We start from the raw sequence: 18,750 nt of genomic DNA, 5'->3' as shown, positions 1-18,750 counted from the left end.
TGGGAGCAGAAGAAGAGCTTGGCTTTTATCCTTAGAATAATAGGGAAGTGGAGTAAGGATGTGAGACCAGGGTTGCCATGCTAGGGTTTGCATGTTTAGAGCTCTCTCTGGCTGTGCTGAGAACTGACTGGCAAAGTAAGAAGGAAGCAGAGTGACATTTCAGAGGACAGAGATCTGGGGAGAGCTGCTGTGGCCAGACCAGGGTCAGGGCTGTGGGCTCAGAGAGAAGTGGATGGACTTCAGACATATGTAAGAAGTAGAATTTTGCAGAGGTTTTCAGAAAAGCTTAAAAAAACCTTTATTGAATATATGTGGCAACACCAACAATGGGGTGGGAGTCAGGGGCACCAGAAAGGTTTGGGAATATAACCAAAGATACATGTGCCCTCAGCCATGGAAATGAATACACAGAGTCACCGTTTCCCCCACAATCTCTCAGGGAGAATGAACCCAAGAGCAACTAAGACGCTGAAGGTTCTGAGTCATTCCTACCTCATTCAACGGTGTCAACTAATTCTTTTGAAACAGGGTATTTGAAACGTGAAAAACGTTTCCCACTGTCCTGCCATGAGATATTGGATTCTTGGCTAGGAGGTGGTCAAACTGCAGGACTGGAGCACTGACCTGATGTCCTGGGAGCAGGAGGGTGCCAGGGAATAGGGGAGGGTGGAGGAGGGGCCTGCCCCTTGTAAGAAAGGTGAAGTTGGTCTTCGCCTTCCACCACCACCCTCTGTGCCCCCTCCCAACTCCCGGGAACTTGCTGGTAGCCCCGCTCTGTTTCCGTGTCCCTCAGCAGCAACCCCGGCCAGGGACCCACTCCCTGAAATGACGTCTCTCTCCACGCAGAAAGAGGTGGAAGACAGCAGAATCTGATCCAACCACCTCACACTGAGGCATAAAAGAATGCCTTTCGTTCTTTATCCCTCCTTGAGGAATTCACCTTCTCCAAAGACCTTTCTGGGTCATTTAAATGATCTCTACTCTCCTACCCACTTGTCTGAAAGGGCCCTTTCTCCCCAGGGCTTTTGCAAACGCTACTTTTTAAGCCCATGCAGTCTCCTCAAACTCAGCCTCTGGGGAGGGTAGTTCCATCACAGGGTAGGGGTGGGAGGCTCTTCCAGGGGTGACATTAGAAGCAGTTGGTAACCGTGCAGCCAGCACCAATGACTTGCCAGCGGGAGGGGCCTGAGGCCTTGGGGCAGCCAGGCGTTAACCAGCCTGGGGTCCTGGGCAAAGGCCACGTGGTGGAGGCACCGGGAGGCAGTCGGGGAAAGCAGATACTTGTCAATAGGCACAGAAGTGCTTCTTCATTTTAACAACCATCTGGCAGCGCTGGGCGGGCGGTGTGTCAGCTCTGGCCCTCCCCATCTTGTTCGGTTTCTGCTGTCCCACTGGGGGGGTCTCTGGGCCATTTGTCCCGTTAGAGGGAAAGTGGCGGGTGGGAACCGGGGAACCCAAGGGCCTTTGGGCAAAGCCAGCCAGCCGCGTGGAATCCCAGGTGAAGAGGATCCCAGGCCCTCGACCCACTGCGTGACCTTGAAGGGCCGAGCCGCCTCTCACTGTCCTTCCTCTCGCCCCTCCTCACAGCTATTTTTGTCCGGCCTGACAGCCCTTGGCGATCCCAGCCGTCTGGGCTCCGTGAGCCGGATGCAAACCCGGCAGCACAAACGTCTGGTGCTGATTCCCTAGAGGATTCCTCTCTGGGCGCCCTCACGTGGGAGCGCAGCTTCTATGCTGTGTGTCCGACGGGGCCACAGGCCTGGAGGAGGTGACCATGCGGGAGGCAGGGAGCCGGGTTCTCTGCTGCACAAGCCTTGCTCCTGTCTGGGGGCACCAGCCGAGGCCTGGGGGTGAGGACACCCAGTCACGGAGCCCAGAGACCTCCCAGCTGTGTGCAGGGAACTGTGGTCACCTGGAGGGTGGGTGTCGGCAGCTGGGAAGAGCGTAGGCGCCGGCCCTGCTGGGCTCCCAGTCCCCAGTCTTGGCCATGGTGGACAGCAGGTCTGTTCTGGGGTTCACTGGGAGCGGGGAGGAGATAGGTGGGCTGAGGCAGACAGGGTTCCCAGGAGACCTCTTAGTGGCCCCTGTGCGGTTTCTATCTCAGGAAGTGAAATAGACACTATGTTCCGGCCCAGGGGCCTGGGAAGGCTGCAGCCAGGCAGTCACTGCAACTGGCTGGGGTCTGATCTCTGGGGAAGCAGCACGCCTTAGGTCATTGGGCCTTTTAAAGCGTTGTTCCCAGACCTGAGATTAATGCCTACTGCCCCATGTGTTCTCAGGCAGAAAAGGGGTCTGGGCACAGTTCTTGGGGGACTCTCCTGGGATTCCTCTGTCCAGGGAAGAAATGAGACCCAGACTCTGAGATCAGAACAGCTCCAGGAGAAGCTGGAACAAGCAGTGAGGAGGGGAGATGGGCCAAAGGAGGAGGGTTCCTTGGATGGGTGAAGATACCTTCATACATAACCAGTCCAGGAAGCAGAGCAGAAAAGGCAACGCCGTTTTTAGAACTCCTAGAAAAAGAACTCTCCTCCTTCCTGGGGGCAAAGCCAGCTCAGAAAGCCCCAACTTCAGTGATCTCGGAGACCCAGGAGCGGCAAAGCATAGCTCCTGCTGGCCTCCCAGCTAGCCCCGGGGAAGAGGGCCTGGGGGCAGGAACAGCCACATAAGCAGGAGACCCCACCATGCCAGGGGAGACAGGGGAAGGAGACCGAAGGAGGGGTGCCATGTGGCTGTTCCTGGCGGCCCTGCCACTGGGGGCCGCAGGCAGGGGCGCAGCTGGCCTTTCCAGGGGGCGTGCCCTCCGGGTAGAAGATGCCCCTCGACTGGGCAGCAAATTCCTCCGGGCTGGCAGGATGGTGCCAGCAGCTCTGCGCAAGGGGGCTGCTCGGAGGGCCGGGATGGGGTAAGCCAGAGAGGAGGCATTGGGAAGCATGGGGCCAGGCACTCTTCCTAGGATGGCGAGCTGGTTGCTCGGGGCAGAGAGCCCTGGACAGCTGTGGAAGAAGGACCAGGGCCAGGCAGGGAAGACCAGGGGGCCGGGAGGCGTGGGTGAAGGCTCCATCTCGGCTGCATAGCTGTTGAGGTGGGAGAGAAGGCGGATCCGCACGGGGTCTGCACGGCTGCTGGGTCCTTCCAGGACCCCCAGGTACCTGATGACCTCAGTGAGGCACTCCCGAAAACCGATGCTCCGGAAGTCGACCGCCAGGGCTCGAGCATCAAAGAATCCTGAAAAGTGAGGCACGATGAAGGCATGCTGGGCAGGGGACAAGCACAGAGCCTGAGATCAGACTGTCCTGAGTTCTGAAACTGCTTTCCTCACTCACCCCCTTTGTGACCTTGGGCATGTCACCTCACCTTTCTGAGACCCAGTCTCCCCATCTGTAAAGTGGGAATGGTAAAGAACCCGCCTGCCAATGCAGGAGACACAGGTTTGATCCCTGGGTCAGGAAGATCTCCTGGAGGAGGAAATGGCAACCCATCCCAGTATTCTTGCCAGAAAAATTCCATGGACAGATGTGCCTGGTGGAGTATAATCCATGGGCTTGTAAGAGTTGGATACAAATAAGCATACGCACACACACCTGGGGTTGAGGAGGTGCGGTCTGAGGACCAAATAAATTCACTAACCTCAGAGCATGATAAAATATATTGTTTTCATTGTAACTCATGATTGACCCAAAGAAGAAACTCCGTGGCCAAGATAACTTCATTTAAGCAGACGCTTGCCAGGTGTGAAAGGGCTGTGCACACGGAGGTGTGGAACAGCTCTGAGGATGGGGCGGATGCTGTGTGGTGGGGGTGAGAGCCATCAGAGCTGGGAGAGTCATTGGAGAGGGGAGTGGAGAGTAGCAATGAAGCATGAGGTCTTCGGAGGCCAGCTGCTTGACCGTGGACTTCACCAGCACTCTGACTACGGACAAGATTCTTACTCTTTCCATGCCTCAATTTCCTGAGCTGTGAAATGGGCATGTAACAGTACTTGCTACATACAGAAGGGAGGACAAAATGAAATGGTGCACAGAAATACCTAACAAATGAAAAGTGAACTATCATTTATATGACTGTTTGGGCCCCCATAGGTATTCGAGTTTGTTTCCCAGCACAAAGCACAGTCTAGAAAGCAGGACCCCACCTTGGACCTCAGCGGCTGCCCTCAAGCCAGAGACCCTATTTTGGGGACCTGATAATCAATTTGGGGTGACCAGAGGGACTGCCAACAAGAGTATTCACATTCTCACTGCCTCTCCACTCCTGCCCCTCTCTCAGTAACCTTCTGGGCAAGAATGGAACAGCCCCAGTGAGGACTGGCCTCATGATCATGGCAACAAGTATCAATCCCTGGTTCATGGCTGAGGCCCCCACAGAGGGACAGCTTGGCAGGAGACTATGTTTGGAGCCAGGCCTCCCTGGAGGCAAGACCTGGCTCTGGAGTCTACTTAGTTGTGCAACTTTGAGCAAATTAAATCACCTATCTTTGTAGACTGTTCTTTTTTTTTTTAGACTGTTCTTTTTTCACAAACATTTGCTGGGTTCTTCCTAAGTACTTAATTTGCACTAGCTAATTTGAACCTCATAAAAACCTATCATTAGTCCCATTTCAGAGATGAGGAAACTGAGGAATAAAGGGCTTAAATCATTCATCTAAGGTCCTAAAACTACTAAGCAATAGTCAGGGTTCAGATCCAAAGCTAGTGCTCTAAGCCACAATTCTCTGTCTTTCCATCAGCCCTTAGCCAGAAAACAGTGAGGACACCACCACCCACCCTTGAGATTCTTATGAGAATCAAGTGAGATAATATTAGAGAAAGCATTTTGAAAACTATAAAATGATGCCAAAATATTAGTCACTATTTTTCTTTAAGTTGGGTAAATATAAATGTAGCTTGAACTATCTCCTCCCTTGGTTGATTAGAGACAGTTTCCACTGTCAGCCACGCATTCCTTTAGTAGAAGTTTTCCAAGTGACTACTTGCAGCAGGGTCATCAGGCATGCTTGCTAAACTGGCAGATTCCTAAACTCCAGTCCAGACCTACTGCCTTGGGATGGCTGGGGTGTGACCCACGACTCTGCCTGCCCCCACGTGACACTGCTGCACACCAAGGCTCGAGAGGCTCCAGGCTGGCTCACTTAAAATGCAACTGTCTCCTGGACGGGTAGCAAGTTAAGGGTTCAGGGCTTAAGTCTTCACAGCCAAGGTCTGTGGAGCTTTCACAGTTTCCCAACGGTGAAATTACGAAAACACACAGAGCAGCTTCAAAATTTCCGTTTGCCCAGAAGTCTTTTAAAAACCACAGTTCCGTGACTTTTTTATAGTGGACTAGCTCAAAATAACAGAATGAATTACATTTGCATCTTACTACCATCCCACAACTAATCTTTAACTGTGAGTGTGATGTGTTCCCCCCAACACCGCCAAGATCACAAGAGTCCAGAAGCCTAGATCAATGGGTTGGCACACCAATGAACCACCATGCCTAAAAATCTCCCACTGGGATTGTAGTGAGAATGAGCTCATTCAGGCTGATGCTTAACAAGGCTCTGGCGGAAGGGAGGGACCAGTAGTCTGTTATAGACTTAGAGTTCCTCCAAGGTTCAAGGTTGGCAGGAGTGGAGCTGAAGAAAGGGCAGGACACAGGGAAACAATGAAAGCAGAGAGGGTGATGCCAAAGGAAGAAGAAAGACAAGCTTTGCTTCAGCCCCTCTGTGAACTGTGAGCTCCACGAGGGCAGGGACCAGGTCTGCTTTGCTCACCACTGTATCCCCAGGGCCCAGCCCCCAAATACTGGCTGCAGGAATGACTCCGAGAGAGTGTAGTATCAGTACCTGTGCCTCCAGTGGCGTGGAGCATTTTCAAGTGATCTACCGTCATCTGCAGGACCTCAGCTTTCTCCAGCTTGGAGGAGCCCTGTGTGTACGGAAGACAGAAGAGCGATGGTCTTTAACTGACCTCTGTCACTCACCTCCCCTGCACAGGGTAATCAACGCTCATTGCCTCAATTTTCTCCTCTTCCTCCAGCTCCACCAGGGCCTGAAACTGGGCTTCTGTTTTTGCCAGGCCTTCCAAAGCTAATAGATTCTCTTTGGTCCTCATTTTAGCCTGCTCTACCATCAGTTCGTAAACGCCCTCCTCCCGTCTTCTTGCTCTAGCTGACCCTTAAAACGGTGGTGTTCCCAGTGGTTGATGGCCCACTTTTCTTGCTCTGTGCACTCTCCTCAGAGGGTCCCCTCTACCTCCGTGGCTTCAGACACCATCACCAGAATGTCACTCCTGCATACCCACCTGCCTCCTAGATCAGCTTTACCAGAAATCCAACTTCATACTCACTACACACACACCCAAGATCTGGCTCATAGTCTTACCCCAAAGCACCTGCTTGTCCTTCATTCTCTCCTGGGAAGTGCTTCCAGAGACTCCAGCATCACCTGGTCTCCCAGGTGAAACCTAAGGGCTGGACTCTCCATGTGAGTCCCTTGAAGGTAGGTACTAAGTCTAGTTCATGCCTGGGCTTGTGAAGGTTTTAGTAAAGGTCGGTGGAACGACTGACTTGTTCTCTCCAGCAAAAGGAAGTCACAGGACCTATAATGGTGCTGTGGTGCACATAGTGAGAATCTTTGAGGTTGTCTGATTGATTCAACTGTCTGACTCCCTACTGGAGTCCCTCCATCCCAGCATGTTCAATGACAGAGCCTTACTCCCCAAGCAGCCTGTTCTACTTTCACATAGCTCTGGAAATGCCAGTAGTGCCGAGGGACAGGGCACTGTAGGGTCACACAGTCTGTGTTCCAGTTCCACTCTGCTATTTCCTAGCTGTGTGACCTGGAGCATGGAGTAAGTTACTTCACCTCTCTGCGTTTCAGTTTCCTCGCCTGTGCAATGGGCATCATAGTCCCAATCCTTCGGGATCGTCCTGAGGATTGAATCCACCCTGATGATGGACATAAAGCCACAGCCCCTAAGACACCTCAAAAGCCACAGCCCCTAAGACACCTCAGTCAATTTGAATTCCCATCACCCTTATTTCTGGCCATCAGCAGGCACTTCGCGGCACTTCAGGCAGCTGCCACCAATCAATAAGAGAAGCCGTGAGAAGTGAATCCTATCTGCAACCCACGCTGTACTTCCTCGAGCATATTCAGCAGTGTCACCTACCTGCTTCTCAAAGGCAGTGGGGACCAAGCGCCGCAGTTCAGAAAGGCTGCTGTTGATGCGGTCCCGGCGCCGTTTCTCTATGATCTAAAAAGCAATGAGGAAAGAAACAAAAACCAAGTAGGCACTTCATCACAGTTTCCAACATGTTTTGATGGGCACTGACTCATATCTTTCTTCACAATATTCCCGTGAGGGCGATAAATCCATTCTTACATTATGGAGGAGGAAAATAAGGCTCAGAGAGGGGCAGCAATTTGCTTAAGGTCACACAGCAAGGAAGTTCAAGGCTGGGAATAAAACTCAGATCTCTTGTCTTGATCTGAGGAGTGGTATTCAACACAATTAACCATTGATACAACAGGGCACCAATCAATTAGAATACAAACACCAGGAACAGCCCCAGAGCAGACCCTGGAGACCTCTGCTGGGCCAAGGAGACCCCCTTCAGTTGCTGGGTCATGAAGTCAAGGAGTCCTAGGCATGGCTCTCTCCAGCCGGGAAGGCCTTTCATTCCCAAGAGCTCATTCTCAGCTGATGACACTGGTAGCGGAATGCTTATCCCAGGATAGAAATTATGACACCCATTTTACTGACAGAGAATGAGGCTGGATGGAGGAGGTTTTTTGGTTAGTGAGTGGTGGGGCTAGTCTCTGCTGGATTCTGGGTCTCTGGACTTCCAGGACAGAAGCATGGTACATCCTTCTTCTGTCCCCCTAACTCACCCCTCAGCACACTGGGAGGGAGTGAAAGTTCCAGGCTCAGAGAGAAGTGGGGAAGACTGGGATAAATAATAATGGCTAGTTACGTGTCACCTTTTGTTCTGAGCACATTACATTAATTCACTTCAAAACAGCCCTTTGAGGACGGTACCATCCTGATTTCAGTTATGCAGATGAGAAAATGAGGCACAAAGAGGTTAAGTGGCTGCTCAAGGTCACTCAGCTCACTACCAGCAGAGCTGGGACTTGAACCCAGGCAGCATCGCTTCCCCGCCCGCCGCCCCCCGGGGGTGTTTCTGACCAGGGTTCTCTGGGCCAGGCCCCTGGGAACTCAGGGCAAACCTCTGTTCCTCAAATCTGCTGAGAAAGACACTCACCCCTCTGCGTTTCTTCCTGGCTTGCATTTGTGAAGGGCTGGGGGTGGACAGCGGCCGGGCCATCTGGCTGGAGAGGAAGAGAAAGGCTGATTTTTTAGAGGACCATCTCCCTGGCCTGGGCTGACCTCGGAGCTGGCTGTGGGCGGGCAGAGCCCCCTCCCAGCGCCCGAGGTCTCCCAGGCCCGGGGGCGGGGGGGGGGGGGGGGGGAGCCACGGGGCGGGCGGGGGGGGGGGCGCTTTCTCTCCCCTTCTCCCCCGGGGGCTCTTTTCTCCTTGGGCCAAGTCCTCCCCTGCACCGAGTTTCCTGCCCCAGAGTGGCCGGCGGCTGGGGCCATGGGATGGGAGGGCTTGACTCTAGCCCGGACCTGACCCGCTGGGCCTCGGCCCCTGCCCCTCGCCCTCGGGAGAACCGCACCCGGCCAACCGGCTCCTGCAACCCGATCCCCCGGGCGGGGCGGGCGAGGGCACGGGCGGCGGCGGCGGCGAGGCCGGGCCGGCGGGTTGGGTTTCAGAGGGAGCCGCTGGGAACGAGCGTGGAAAGAACAGATGCCGCCGCTTCCCACGGGCCGGGCGCGCCGGCCGCCCGCCCTCCGCCCGCCTGCAGCTGCCGCCTCCTCCCACGCTGCGCGGCCAGGCCGAGGGGGAGGCAGCATCTGGGTCACAGGCCCCTCTCGGACTCTAGGGACGTGGCCCCGTCCTCCCCAGAAAGCCCTAGCCTCGCATCGCTTCGGGCCTCCAGTCCGACGAGCCTGGCTGAAGGATGGATGTTCGCTCACACCCCAGGAGTTCCCATCACGTGGAGGAGGCTCAGCCCTCTGGGGGTTTTCATGCCCCTCTGATATTCTCAGCCCAACTGCTTGCCGTCTTAAGGGTCTCCTGCTTCAGAGGCTCTCCTGGAGTGAAGGGGATTTGCTGGGCTGCACTTAGGATCATTCATTTGGCCAACAGGCTAGGGGCCCCACTCAGACCTAGGACTGGACTGGATGCCCTTAGCCAGGCCCCAGACCCCCAGAGCCCAGCTCCCATTGAAGACATCACAGCCACAAGTAACTGCAGACAAGAGGACTCCCCCTGCTTTTTCAGACACACATCTGAACAGGAACCTAAGAGCTCCTCTCCACCTAAAACCTCCTTGCACCCCCCACCCCGCCCGGGTTCTCATCTCAGTAAAGGCACCCATCTCCCATTTCTGCAAGGTGAGCATTCAACCACCATCTCTGATTCCTTCTCTGTCCTCACCTATCCCATCAAAACCTGCCCATTCCTGTCTAAAATATATTTCACACCTGACCCCTTATCTCCATTGCCAATCTTAGGACCAAGCCTCCATCACCTTTCTAGTCTGCAGGAGTCTATTGTATCCCACTACCCCCTACAAGCAGGCAGAATGATCATCTTAATGCAAATACTGGGACCTCCTTGGTGGTCCAGTGGTTACGACTTTGCTTTCTTATGTAGGGGGTGCAGGTTTGATCCCTGGTCGGGGAAGCTAAGATCCCACATGACTCGTGGCCAAAAAACCAAAATATAAAACAGAAGGAATGACATATACATTACCGTACGTGAAACAGATACCTAATGGCAAGTTGCTGTATACCACAGGGATCTCAACCTGTGACAACCTGGAGGGGTAGGATGGGGTAGGGGTAGGGGTGGGGTGGGGTTAGGTTCAAGAGGGAGGGGAAATATGTATACTTAACGGCTGATTAGCGCTGTTGTATGGCAGAAGCCAACACAAAATTGTAAAGCATCTATCCTCCAAAAAAATTAACAACAAAAAAACCCAGAAACAATATTGTAACAAATTCAATAAAGAAGTTAAAAAAAAAAAAGTCTTCAGTATTTCCCTGGTGACCCAGTGGTTAAGAATCCACCTGCCAATGCACAGGACCCTGGTTCGATCCCTGCTCTGAGAAGATTCCCCTGCGCCACAGCGAGCACTAGCACCCGTGCTGTGTAACAACAGAGGTTATTGTGGTTGTGCTGTGCTCAGTCGTGTCTGACTCTTTGCGACCCTAAAGACTGTAGTCCACCAGGCTCCTCTGTCCCTGGAGTTTTCCGGCAAGAACGCTGGAATGGGTTGCTGTTTCCTGTTCCAGGGGATCTTCCTGACACAGGGGTCGAACACACATCTCTTGCATCTCCTGCACTGACAGGCAGATTCTTTACCACCATGCCACCTGGGAAACCAGTAACAAGAGAAGCCACCACAATAAGAAACCCGAGTCCTGCAACCAGGGAGTGGCCCCCGCTCACTGCAACTAGAGAGAGCCCATGTGCAGCTTTGAAGACAGAGTGCAGGCAAAAATAAATAATTTTTTTTTAATCTAAAAAAAAAAAAAAAAACAGATCATGTCTCTCTCTTAAACTCCCCAGGGACTTCCCAAAGATCAAGGCCACCATCTTTCAGGTCGCCCAGCTGGCCCGTCACCTCCTAGATGCTCTGTGTGCTCCAGCTTATGAATGCACCAATCCCTTCTGGCGACACATACTGTTTCCCTGGTCCACCCCCTCTCGTCACTCCAACTCCAGCCCCTTTGCCTAGTAACTTCTACCGCCTTTCCGATCTCAATTCAAATGCCAACTTCCTGGGGCAGTCTTCTCTGACATCACCCCTCCCACCTGACATTTGATTGTCTGTCTCTCCATGAAGTCCATAAGTGCCATGAAGCCATGAAGCATGTCTGTCTCATTCACAGGTGTGCCCAGTACTCAGCAAAGCCTGAAACATGACACAGCTCATGGTTGAGCTCTGCCTGCTGCCCTTGCCTTTGGCATCACTGAAGGACACAGAGGTGACACCATAAAATCGACGTCTTAGGCCTTCAGAAATGGCATATGTGGCTCGCCCGGAGGTTCCAGCCCACATTTTCATCACTGCTCAAAAAGAGAAGGTTGCAGGGGAGACCAGATCAACATTTGCCAAACCTACTGCTATGGCCCTGGCTTTGTGGAGCTACATCTGGAAAAGGCTATTTCCATCCAAACATCTGGACAAGAATGTAAGGTGGGTGAAAACTGCTGGGAGGGATGGCTCAGCAAGCTAGGCCCAGGGCTCAGGGGGCCAGATCCTGAGATCTGTAGGGCGGCTTGTTTACAAAGCTTCACTCCGGACAAGCCACAAGAGCCAAGGTCTACTAAGAAACACGGCCTTTGTCCCTCCAGGGTGGGTAAGGTGTCTCCAGGGGTATTGGGTTAGCATTGTGCGCGTCACTGCCTCTCAGCCTGATCCCTCCTCAGGGACCATCTGTTGGAGGCTGACACCCCCCTTTTCAGGGGAGCTCAGCCATCCCTTTTCCCACCCTCCTGATTCTCTGCAGTGTTTATTCCTCTCCCTCCACTCTTGTATCCCACAGGCATGCCTCACATCACAGCTTTCCAGGCATCACTACAGGTATTAATACTTCTCTCCTCTGAGGGACAGCCCCATTTCACCCGGTATCACCACAGGTATTAATACTTCACTCCTTTGAGGAAGAGCCCCATTTCACAGATGAGGATGCTGAGCATGGGGAGCTACAGCAGCTTGCCCAGCCTATGCAGCTGCTGAGGAGCAAAGCCCACATGGGAATCCATGTCTTCTGGCTCCAAATTCAGCATTGTTTTCCCTCCTAATTCCTACTTCCTGTCTGCCTGAATAGCCCTCCAGTCCCCTTAGCCGTACAGCTCCCAAGAGCCCAGCCAGAGCGAGCTCTTTTCCAGGCTGTGATCTGGCCCTGACACCGGGAGAGGGTGTGAGAGCTTTTTGACCGAAAGCCTGGAAATAAGGCAGATTTTCAGGGACCCAGAGAAAATACATTGAGTCCCACGATCGGTTCCATGGGCATCAAGGGATCCCTAGCCAGAATTCTGGGGTGGTCTCTTGAGGGAGAGGCAGCTTTCCAGGTGGTCTGGCCACCAGTCATGACCACCCTCAGCGGTCAGCCTCAGTTCTTTTTAGGGAAATACCCTGAGGAGCCTTTGCAGGTGACCCCGTTCATTTTCCGTCAACCAGAGGCAGACTCACAATGTCTCCAGTGAAAGGTTTTCAGAGAGCATTCAGCCCATTTGTAATATGTGGAAACTCAGAGAGGGGAAGGGGTCTGCTCCAGGTCACACAGCAAATTGAACGAAATTCCAGAGCTGAAGCCAAGTCTACTGGTTTTTCATCCACCGTGTATACTTCATAGCCAGTACTTTCTGTTCTGGACAGCACTTCCACATTTGCTTGTTTCATTTATCATACAATAGCTCTGTGAGTTAAGTATTGGGGCCATTTCATGCTAAGGAAAAATAATCATTTGATAGCTGGAGGGACAGAGACACAAAGTCCAGTCTGTAGACATCCAGGCTTTTCATTAGACCATGCTGCCTCATGAACAAGGCACCCTCCAACTCAACAGTGACCCCTTAGAGAGCAGTTTTTAAAAAATTAATTAATTAGGCTGCATTGGCTCTTCATTGAATCACAAGGGCTCTTTCCTTGAGGTGCACAGACTCTCTCATTGTGGCCCATGGGCTTAGTGGCTCCACGGCGGCATGTGGGATCTTAGGTCCTTGCCCATGGATCGGACTCGTGTCTCGTGCGTTACAAAGGGGATTCTTAACCACTAGACCATCAGGGAGGCCCCTAGAGAGCAGCTTTATTTGGAAGTTGCCTTGTGTCAAAGCAAGAAGTTGTATGCCTTAAGTCCATTACCCTATCACAGCCTCATCCTGTGAGGTAAGATATTAGCATCCCCATATTGTAAAGGGAGAAAACTGGGATTCAGAAAGGGGTAGTCACTTGCCTAAGTTAATGGTGGTGAGAGTCACACACAAGTCTGTCTGACTTCAAAGGCCACCAGGTGCCTCAGATCATGTAGAAGCAGCCCACAGACCCTGAACCAGTGCCTGACGTGTGGCATGGTGCTCATTAAATTTTTGCAGAGGGGAAGGGGAGAGGTATATTCTCAGTTTGGACCCACGTGTATCAGGGGGCTGGGTTCAGATAGGAGCTCTGAGGGTGATTCTCACATGTGGGGCAGGACACGGCCACCAGGCAGATGCCCACAGTGACAGTGAAACACACCCTGCTCTTTACTCTGAGGGGGTGGGTGGTGGTTTGAGCCCTGCCTCTGACCCTGGGGAGAGGCTGGCTGCTTCAGTTCCCTGGCCCTCGACACTGTTTATCTGGCTTTCTTTGTCCATGAAGCTCTTCTTCTCAGAGAGTTCCCTGAGGGCAGAGGCTGAGCAGGATACATCTGGGCCACCCCCCAACCCACACCCAGCCCAGGGTCTGGGCCACAGCAGGCAACGTTCAGCGCTCCCTGAATTAAAGCATTGATGTCTGCTGGGGGGAGGGCCTTTTGGTGAGTGCTACAAAGAGGGGTCTATAAGTCCGCCTCTGCCAGATGTCCAACTGCTTTCTCTCCTCTGAGGGGGTCTGCTCGCCAGAGAATCTAGACAGTCTCAAAAAATGGGCTCTGGTTGAAAGGACAAAATGTTGTATAGGAAAAAAAACTACGTACCGATCCTTTATGCCATAGTCCAAATGCCACTGCCTTCAGGAAGCCCTCCTTGCACATTTGGTTGTGAGTGACCTCTCCCCATTCAGGTGCCCTCACAGCTCACAGTCTGTCTCTCCTTCCATCTTCCATCCTGCCCATGGACTTTGTGTGACCTGGCAGGTCACTGACCAGGCTGCAAATTCTTGGGAGGACAGAAGCCAGCTCCCATTGGCCTAGCTCTCTGACACCAATTTCACGCCTCTGATTCATGAAGACCCAATGACACTGAGCTTGAGACACCTCCCCCAACCCCCCCACTCCCCCCCCCACCCAGCACCACATGGCGTTGGTCTCTTCCTCCGCTCCCAGCAGGCACAGACTCAGAGAACTGATTCTTTAAATAGCAGTTTCTGTGAAACAATTTTTAAAGGCTAGTAAGTTGCATAGGGAATTGTATAATATACCCCCAAACCTCATGGACAGGAAATTACCTCCTATTATAAGCTAGAAATGATTGGAAGGTGGTGGCCCTTTATTGGACTTGTGATTGAAAAGGATCCCCCAGTCTCAGAAAACTGGAGCTCACTGAAATTATGACATACTCTCAGAAACATCCCTAAGAATGAACGGAATTCCCTTTGCAAATCTAGTCTAGAGATTCAGGTTTAGATGAGCCAGGAGGGACCAGATAGGCCTCCCTTTTCTACTCTGTTCTCCTTTATTTCCTGATGAGGAAACAGGCTCACAAACAGAAAGCAATGGCCCTAGGTCAAACGGTGAGTTGGTGGCAGATTTGAGGCTAGGACCCAGGCCTGCAGGCTCACAGTCAGTCCCCACTGCTCTTTCAAATTCTGGGTATCACATATTAAGCATTTGCTATGTACTAGGCTCTGTGTGAAGCTTTTGACATAGGTTATCTCATTTGATTTTCCTAATAATCCTATGAGGTCAGATCTATTATTTATACCCATTTTATAGATGAAGAAACCGAAACTTAGCTTGTTCACAGAACTGGGACGTAGCAGAGCTTTTACAAGTCTAGTCTGTTCTACAGGTTTGACACCAGGTCTGAAAATGTACCAAGAGTTGAAAGACACTGGCAACAGGCTCATGTGGTAGGAAGGGCACTGGGATTGACTGGAGTCGAGGCCCTTGCATTGACCATGGGCAAGTCAACGATTATTTTTTTCAATATTAAAACTTTAATTCCAAAGTCCAGTTTGCTTAAGGGGGATTTTCTTCCCCTGGAAATTTTTCTCTGTGTGTAGTATATGAAAAGTGCACCTAAGCTACAGCAGAATTAAGGTGTGGTTACTCTTCATAGCCACTGCATTCTGAACCAGGGGGTGCGATACCAACAGCCCGGGAGGGTTCCTAAGATCTTCAGGGAAAGTCCTTGCCAGTAGCCTCGCCTGGGCTCTTAGAAAGACATCGCCAACCGGACCTCAGACCCGGAGATGAACTCTCCCTCCATGAAGCATCCCCAACCCTAAACGGCGGAGAGCAGAGCGGGCGGGATCCTGGATAGTCGTGCGCTTAACAGTGGCGCCACACCTGCGCCGCCCCAGGATTCGCCCAGCGCTCGCCAGCCCGTCGGGCGGCTTCCCAGCCGGCTTGCCCCCGCGCGCTCCGCACCCCCAGCCCGCCTTACCTCAGCTCGCCTTCGCGGCCGACGTCGATGGGTCCGTCGGACTCGCTGTCGGAGCCGCTCGGCTCCCGGGGCCGCTTCATCATGAACGCGGGCTGCACGGGTCTCCGCCGGGCGGCGCGGGCGGCGAGCCGGGAAGTCGGGCCCCGCCCCGGCCCCGCCCCGGGGGCGCCGCCGCCGCCCTTTCCCAGGGCCCTTTCCTGCGCCGCAGCCCCGGGCGCCCCCTCGCCCCCGCCGTGACGCGCTGGCCGAGCCGTGGGAAGGCCCCGGGCGGTTGCCGCCCCCGCCGACGGCTGGGAGGTCCGGCTCCGCTCCGCAGCCTCGGCCGCCGCGAGCTGGGTGGCCTTGGGCAGGTGCCCTTGGAGATCCCCGGGGAGTCCAGGGGGTCCCCCTCTGGCCCTGGTTCGCCCCGGGGCGCTGCTGACTACGCGATGCCCCAGACTGCCGAGGTCTAGTCGTGCTGGGGTCCTGGGGGCGGCAGACACATTCGGTTTGGGGAGGTTGGTGGGGGTGGCGGTGGCCTGATCCTCGACCAGAATCCTCCAGCAGCTTCTCTCGAAAGGGTGGAGAACAAGTGTAATGTGGGGCGGGGGGCGGCTGTCATCCCAAAAGGGATGGCCGAAGTTGAGGCTGCATCCCCTGAGCAGGACCGGCTCTGGCCAAGGTGCCTGAGGACCTGTCTTTGTGGTGGGGGTGCTGGGTGTCCCTGGGAATCAGTTCACTAGAGGCCAAGCTGTCCTGGGAGGCCAAGAAGTCTCGGAGAAGGCCCATTCCTGAAGCGATGCCTCAAAAGGGGGCGGGTGGCAATCTCCAGCCTCCTTTCCTGGCACTCCCCTACAACAGACCAAACTTCACTCAGGAGGGGCTCCCACTGCTCTGCCCCTCGGAAGGGAGACTCAAGGAAGAGTCTCAGCGATTCATCTGCCATCCTCATGGACCGAAGGATTGACCCCCAAGGCTCAGAAGGAAACCGAATGGGGCATCCTGGAAGGTGGACTTCATGAGCAGGGAGGAGGAGGAGACGGGAAGGCCATCTCCGTGTAGTGGGTCAGACACCAGCGAAGTCTTTCCCTTTGACTCACCCACCAGGACACAGAGAAAGCCACTCCCACCCCAGCCCCACTTGGGAGAGTGGGGTTGGTCATCTGAGAATAACTGCACTTTCACTCCCTCAGCAAGACCTGCCTGGGGGCGCTTGGTTATGGTGGGGGGACGAAACAACCCCATGCCCCCTTCCACACATGACCACAGACGCCATCCCGTGGCCGGGTACACAGATATAGGCTTCCTTGATGGCTCGATGGGTAAAGAATCCGCCTGCAGTGCAGGAGACACAGGAGACGTGGGTTTGATCCCTGGGTCAGGAAGATCCCCCGGAGGAGGAAATGGCAACCCACTCCAGTATTCTTGCCTGAGAAATGCCGTGGCCAGAGTAGCCTGGTGGGCAACACTCCAAAGGGGTGCAAAGAGTTGCACGTGACTGAGCGACTAAGCACGAGTACACAGACCCAGACATGCAGATACACAGATAACACAGCTGGCGTGCACAATCAGAACTGACAGCCTGGGCTTCCTTGGGAGACCCTGATGGTCACACCAGCCACACCTGTGGCCTCTCTTCCTCCAGATGTCCTCGGCACTCACATAGCTTCCATGGGCACCCACTAGTGGAATGGAAACTTCAAAAGAGGTTTGTAGCCATAACATGTTGAGATTTTATAATCTTTTAAACATATTTGATTAAATAAAACATTAAAAATTAACGTGTCTTTTTAGTTTTTTTTTTTTTAATGTGGCTGCTGGAAAAATTTTAATTGTATATGTTGCTCCCCGTTCTGTCTCCATTGGACAGTGCTAATCTAATACAGGTTTTCTTTCTTTTTAAAAAATCTTTATTCTTTTGGCTGCACTGGGTCTCAGTGGTGGCACTCAGGATCTTCTGTCTTTGTGCAGCACGCGGAATCTTTGTAGAGGCATGCAAACTCTTAGTTGTGGCATGTGGGAATCTAGTTCCCTGACCAGGGATTGAACCCAGGCCCCCTGCATTGGGAGTGCAGAGTCTTAGCCCCTGGGCCACCAAGGAAGTCCCTAGGACAGGGTTTCTTGACCTCAGTCCCACTTGACATTTTGGGCTGGAAAATTCTTTATTGCCTGGGGCTGTTCCGTGCACTTTAGAATGTTTAGTAGAATCCCTGGTTTCTACTCGCTCCATAGCAGCAGTACCTTCCCAGGTCATAACAATTAAAAATGTCTCTGCTGCTGCTGCTGCTGCTGCTAAGTCACTTCAGTCATGTCCGACTCTGTGCGACCCCAGAGATGGCAGCCCACCAGGCTCTCCTGTCCCTGGTTAATACGAAACGTCTCCTGGGCAAGAAATCCTGCACCCTACCCCACCCCCCACCCACTGAAAACCACTGGTCTAGAGAAACCCCCAAGATTTAGAGGTTGAGTAGAAGAAAAAGAGCTGCCAGAGGAGGCTGAGAAGAAACAGCCGGGAGGTGGAGGAGAGCCAAGGGTGGGGGTTACAGGAGCCAGAGAGTGTTTCAAGCACTTGGTCATGATCATTTAAAACGTCGGTCAGATCACATCACTTCCTGCTCAAAACCATCCATAAGCTTCCCATGACATTCAGAATAAAATGCCAACTGCTTACCGTGGCCTCTACACAGGGTGACATGTGAGACTGGGGCACCTCTGCGAGTGAAAGAAAGCAACCCTAGTAACTCTCAGGACCGCCAGGGCGTTACTGGGTGTGAGGCCATCCCAAGCCCTGGGTTCTGCCCCTTTCCTGTTCACCCAGGCACTAGAGCCTTTGTGCCCTTCTGCTGACATTTCCTGCCTGTGGTTGCTGCAGGACTTCAAATTGGTTGTTCCATCTTCCCAGAATCCTCTTCTCCCAGTTGTCTCGGACTCATCACCTCACTTTATTCGGGTCTTTGTTCGTATGTTACATCCTTAGAGAAGACTTTCCTGACCGCCTGTCTAAAATGGCCACACATCCTCGGATCACTTTGTGCCCCCTGCCTCACACCATTTTACTTTACAACATCTATTAAGCTCATTGTTGTTGTTTAGTCGGTTGTGTCCGTCTCTTTGCGATCTCATGGACTGTAGCCCGCCAGGCTCCTTTGTCCATGAAATTTCCCAGGCAAGAATACTGGAGTGAGTTGCCGTTTCCTTCTCCAGGGGATTTTCCTGACCCAGGAATCAAATCTGCCATCTCCTACATTAGCAAGTGGACTCTTTACCATTGATAGGTTGAGATATTTATTTATCATCTGTGTCTTCCACCACAAGATAAACTCATTGAGGGTTGACACTTGTCTCTCCTGTTCCCTGCTGATTCTCCAGCACCTAGTACAATGCCAGGCATTAGGTAGATGTGCA

The 18,750-nt window shown here is 53.1% G+C and overlaps 1 protein-coding gene across 3 annotated transcripts; it reads right to left on the bottom strand.

The window, feature by feature from the left end:
* Positions 1–280: 280 nt before the first annotated feature.
* On the bottom strand, positions 281–15,485 carry HEYL (hes related family bHLH transcription factor with YRPW motif like). 3 transcript variants are annotated; one of them, XM_040231589.1, is made up of 5 exons: positions 15,367–15,485; positions 8,248–8,314; positions 7,152–7,235; positions 5,825–5,906; positions 281–3,225 (listed from the first exon to the last, which is right to left on the bottom strand). In XM_040231589.1, exons 1-5 carry the CDS (start codon positions 15,447–15,449, stop codon positions 2,552–2,554), a joined length of 990 nt encoding a protein of 329 aa, XP_040087523.1. In that variant the 5' UTR covers positions 15,450–15,485; the 3' UTR covers positions 281–2,551. The 3 variants fall into 3 exon arrangements, with proteins under 3 accessions (XP_040087523.1, XP_040087526.1, XP_040087524.1); XM_040231592.1 differs by having other exon boundaries at positions 8,248–8,310; positions 15,367–15,446; XM_040231590.1 differs by lacking the exon at positions 15,367–15,485 and adding an exon at positions 13,737–14,026.
* Positions 15,486–18,750: the final 3,265 nt, after the last annotated feature.

The sequence above is a fragment of the Oryx dammah genome, unplaced genomic scaffold (assembly GCF_014754425.2).
Source record: "Oryx dammah isolate SB20612 unplaced genomic scaffold, SCBI_Odam_1.1 HiC_scaffold_28, whole genome shotgun sequence".
In the NCBI taxonomy this organism is placed as follows: Eukaryota; Metazoa; Chordata; class Mammalia; order Artiodactyla; family Bovidae; genus Oryx; species Oryx dammah.
This window is presented reverse-complemented; position numbering and strand designations above follow the sequence as displayed.

What these genes read in the sequence shown, in the direction of transcription:
- HEYL (XM_040231589.1), bottom strand. Translation starts at nt 15,449, where the DNA reads ATGATGAAGCGGCCCCGGGAGCCGAGCGGCTCCGACAGCGAGTCCGAC. An exon ending in GGCCGCGAAGGCGAGCTGAG is followed by an intron (nt 8,315 to 15,366) that starts GTAAGGCGGGCT and finishes CTTCCTCTCCAG; the next exon opens with CCAGATGGCCCGGCCGCTGT. An exon ending in CCACGCCACTGGAGGCACAG is followed by an intron (nt 3,226 to 5,824) that starts GTACTGATACTA and finishes CTCACTTTTCAG; the next exon opens with GATTCTTTGATGCTCGAGCC.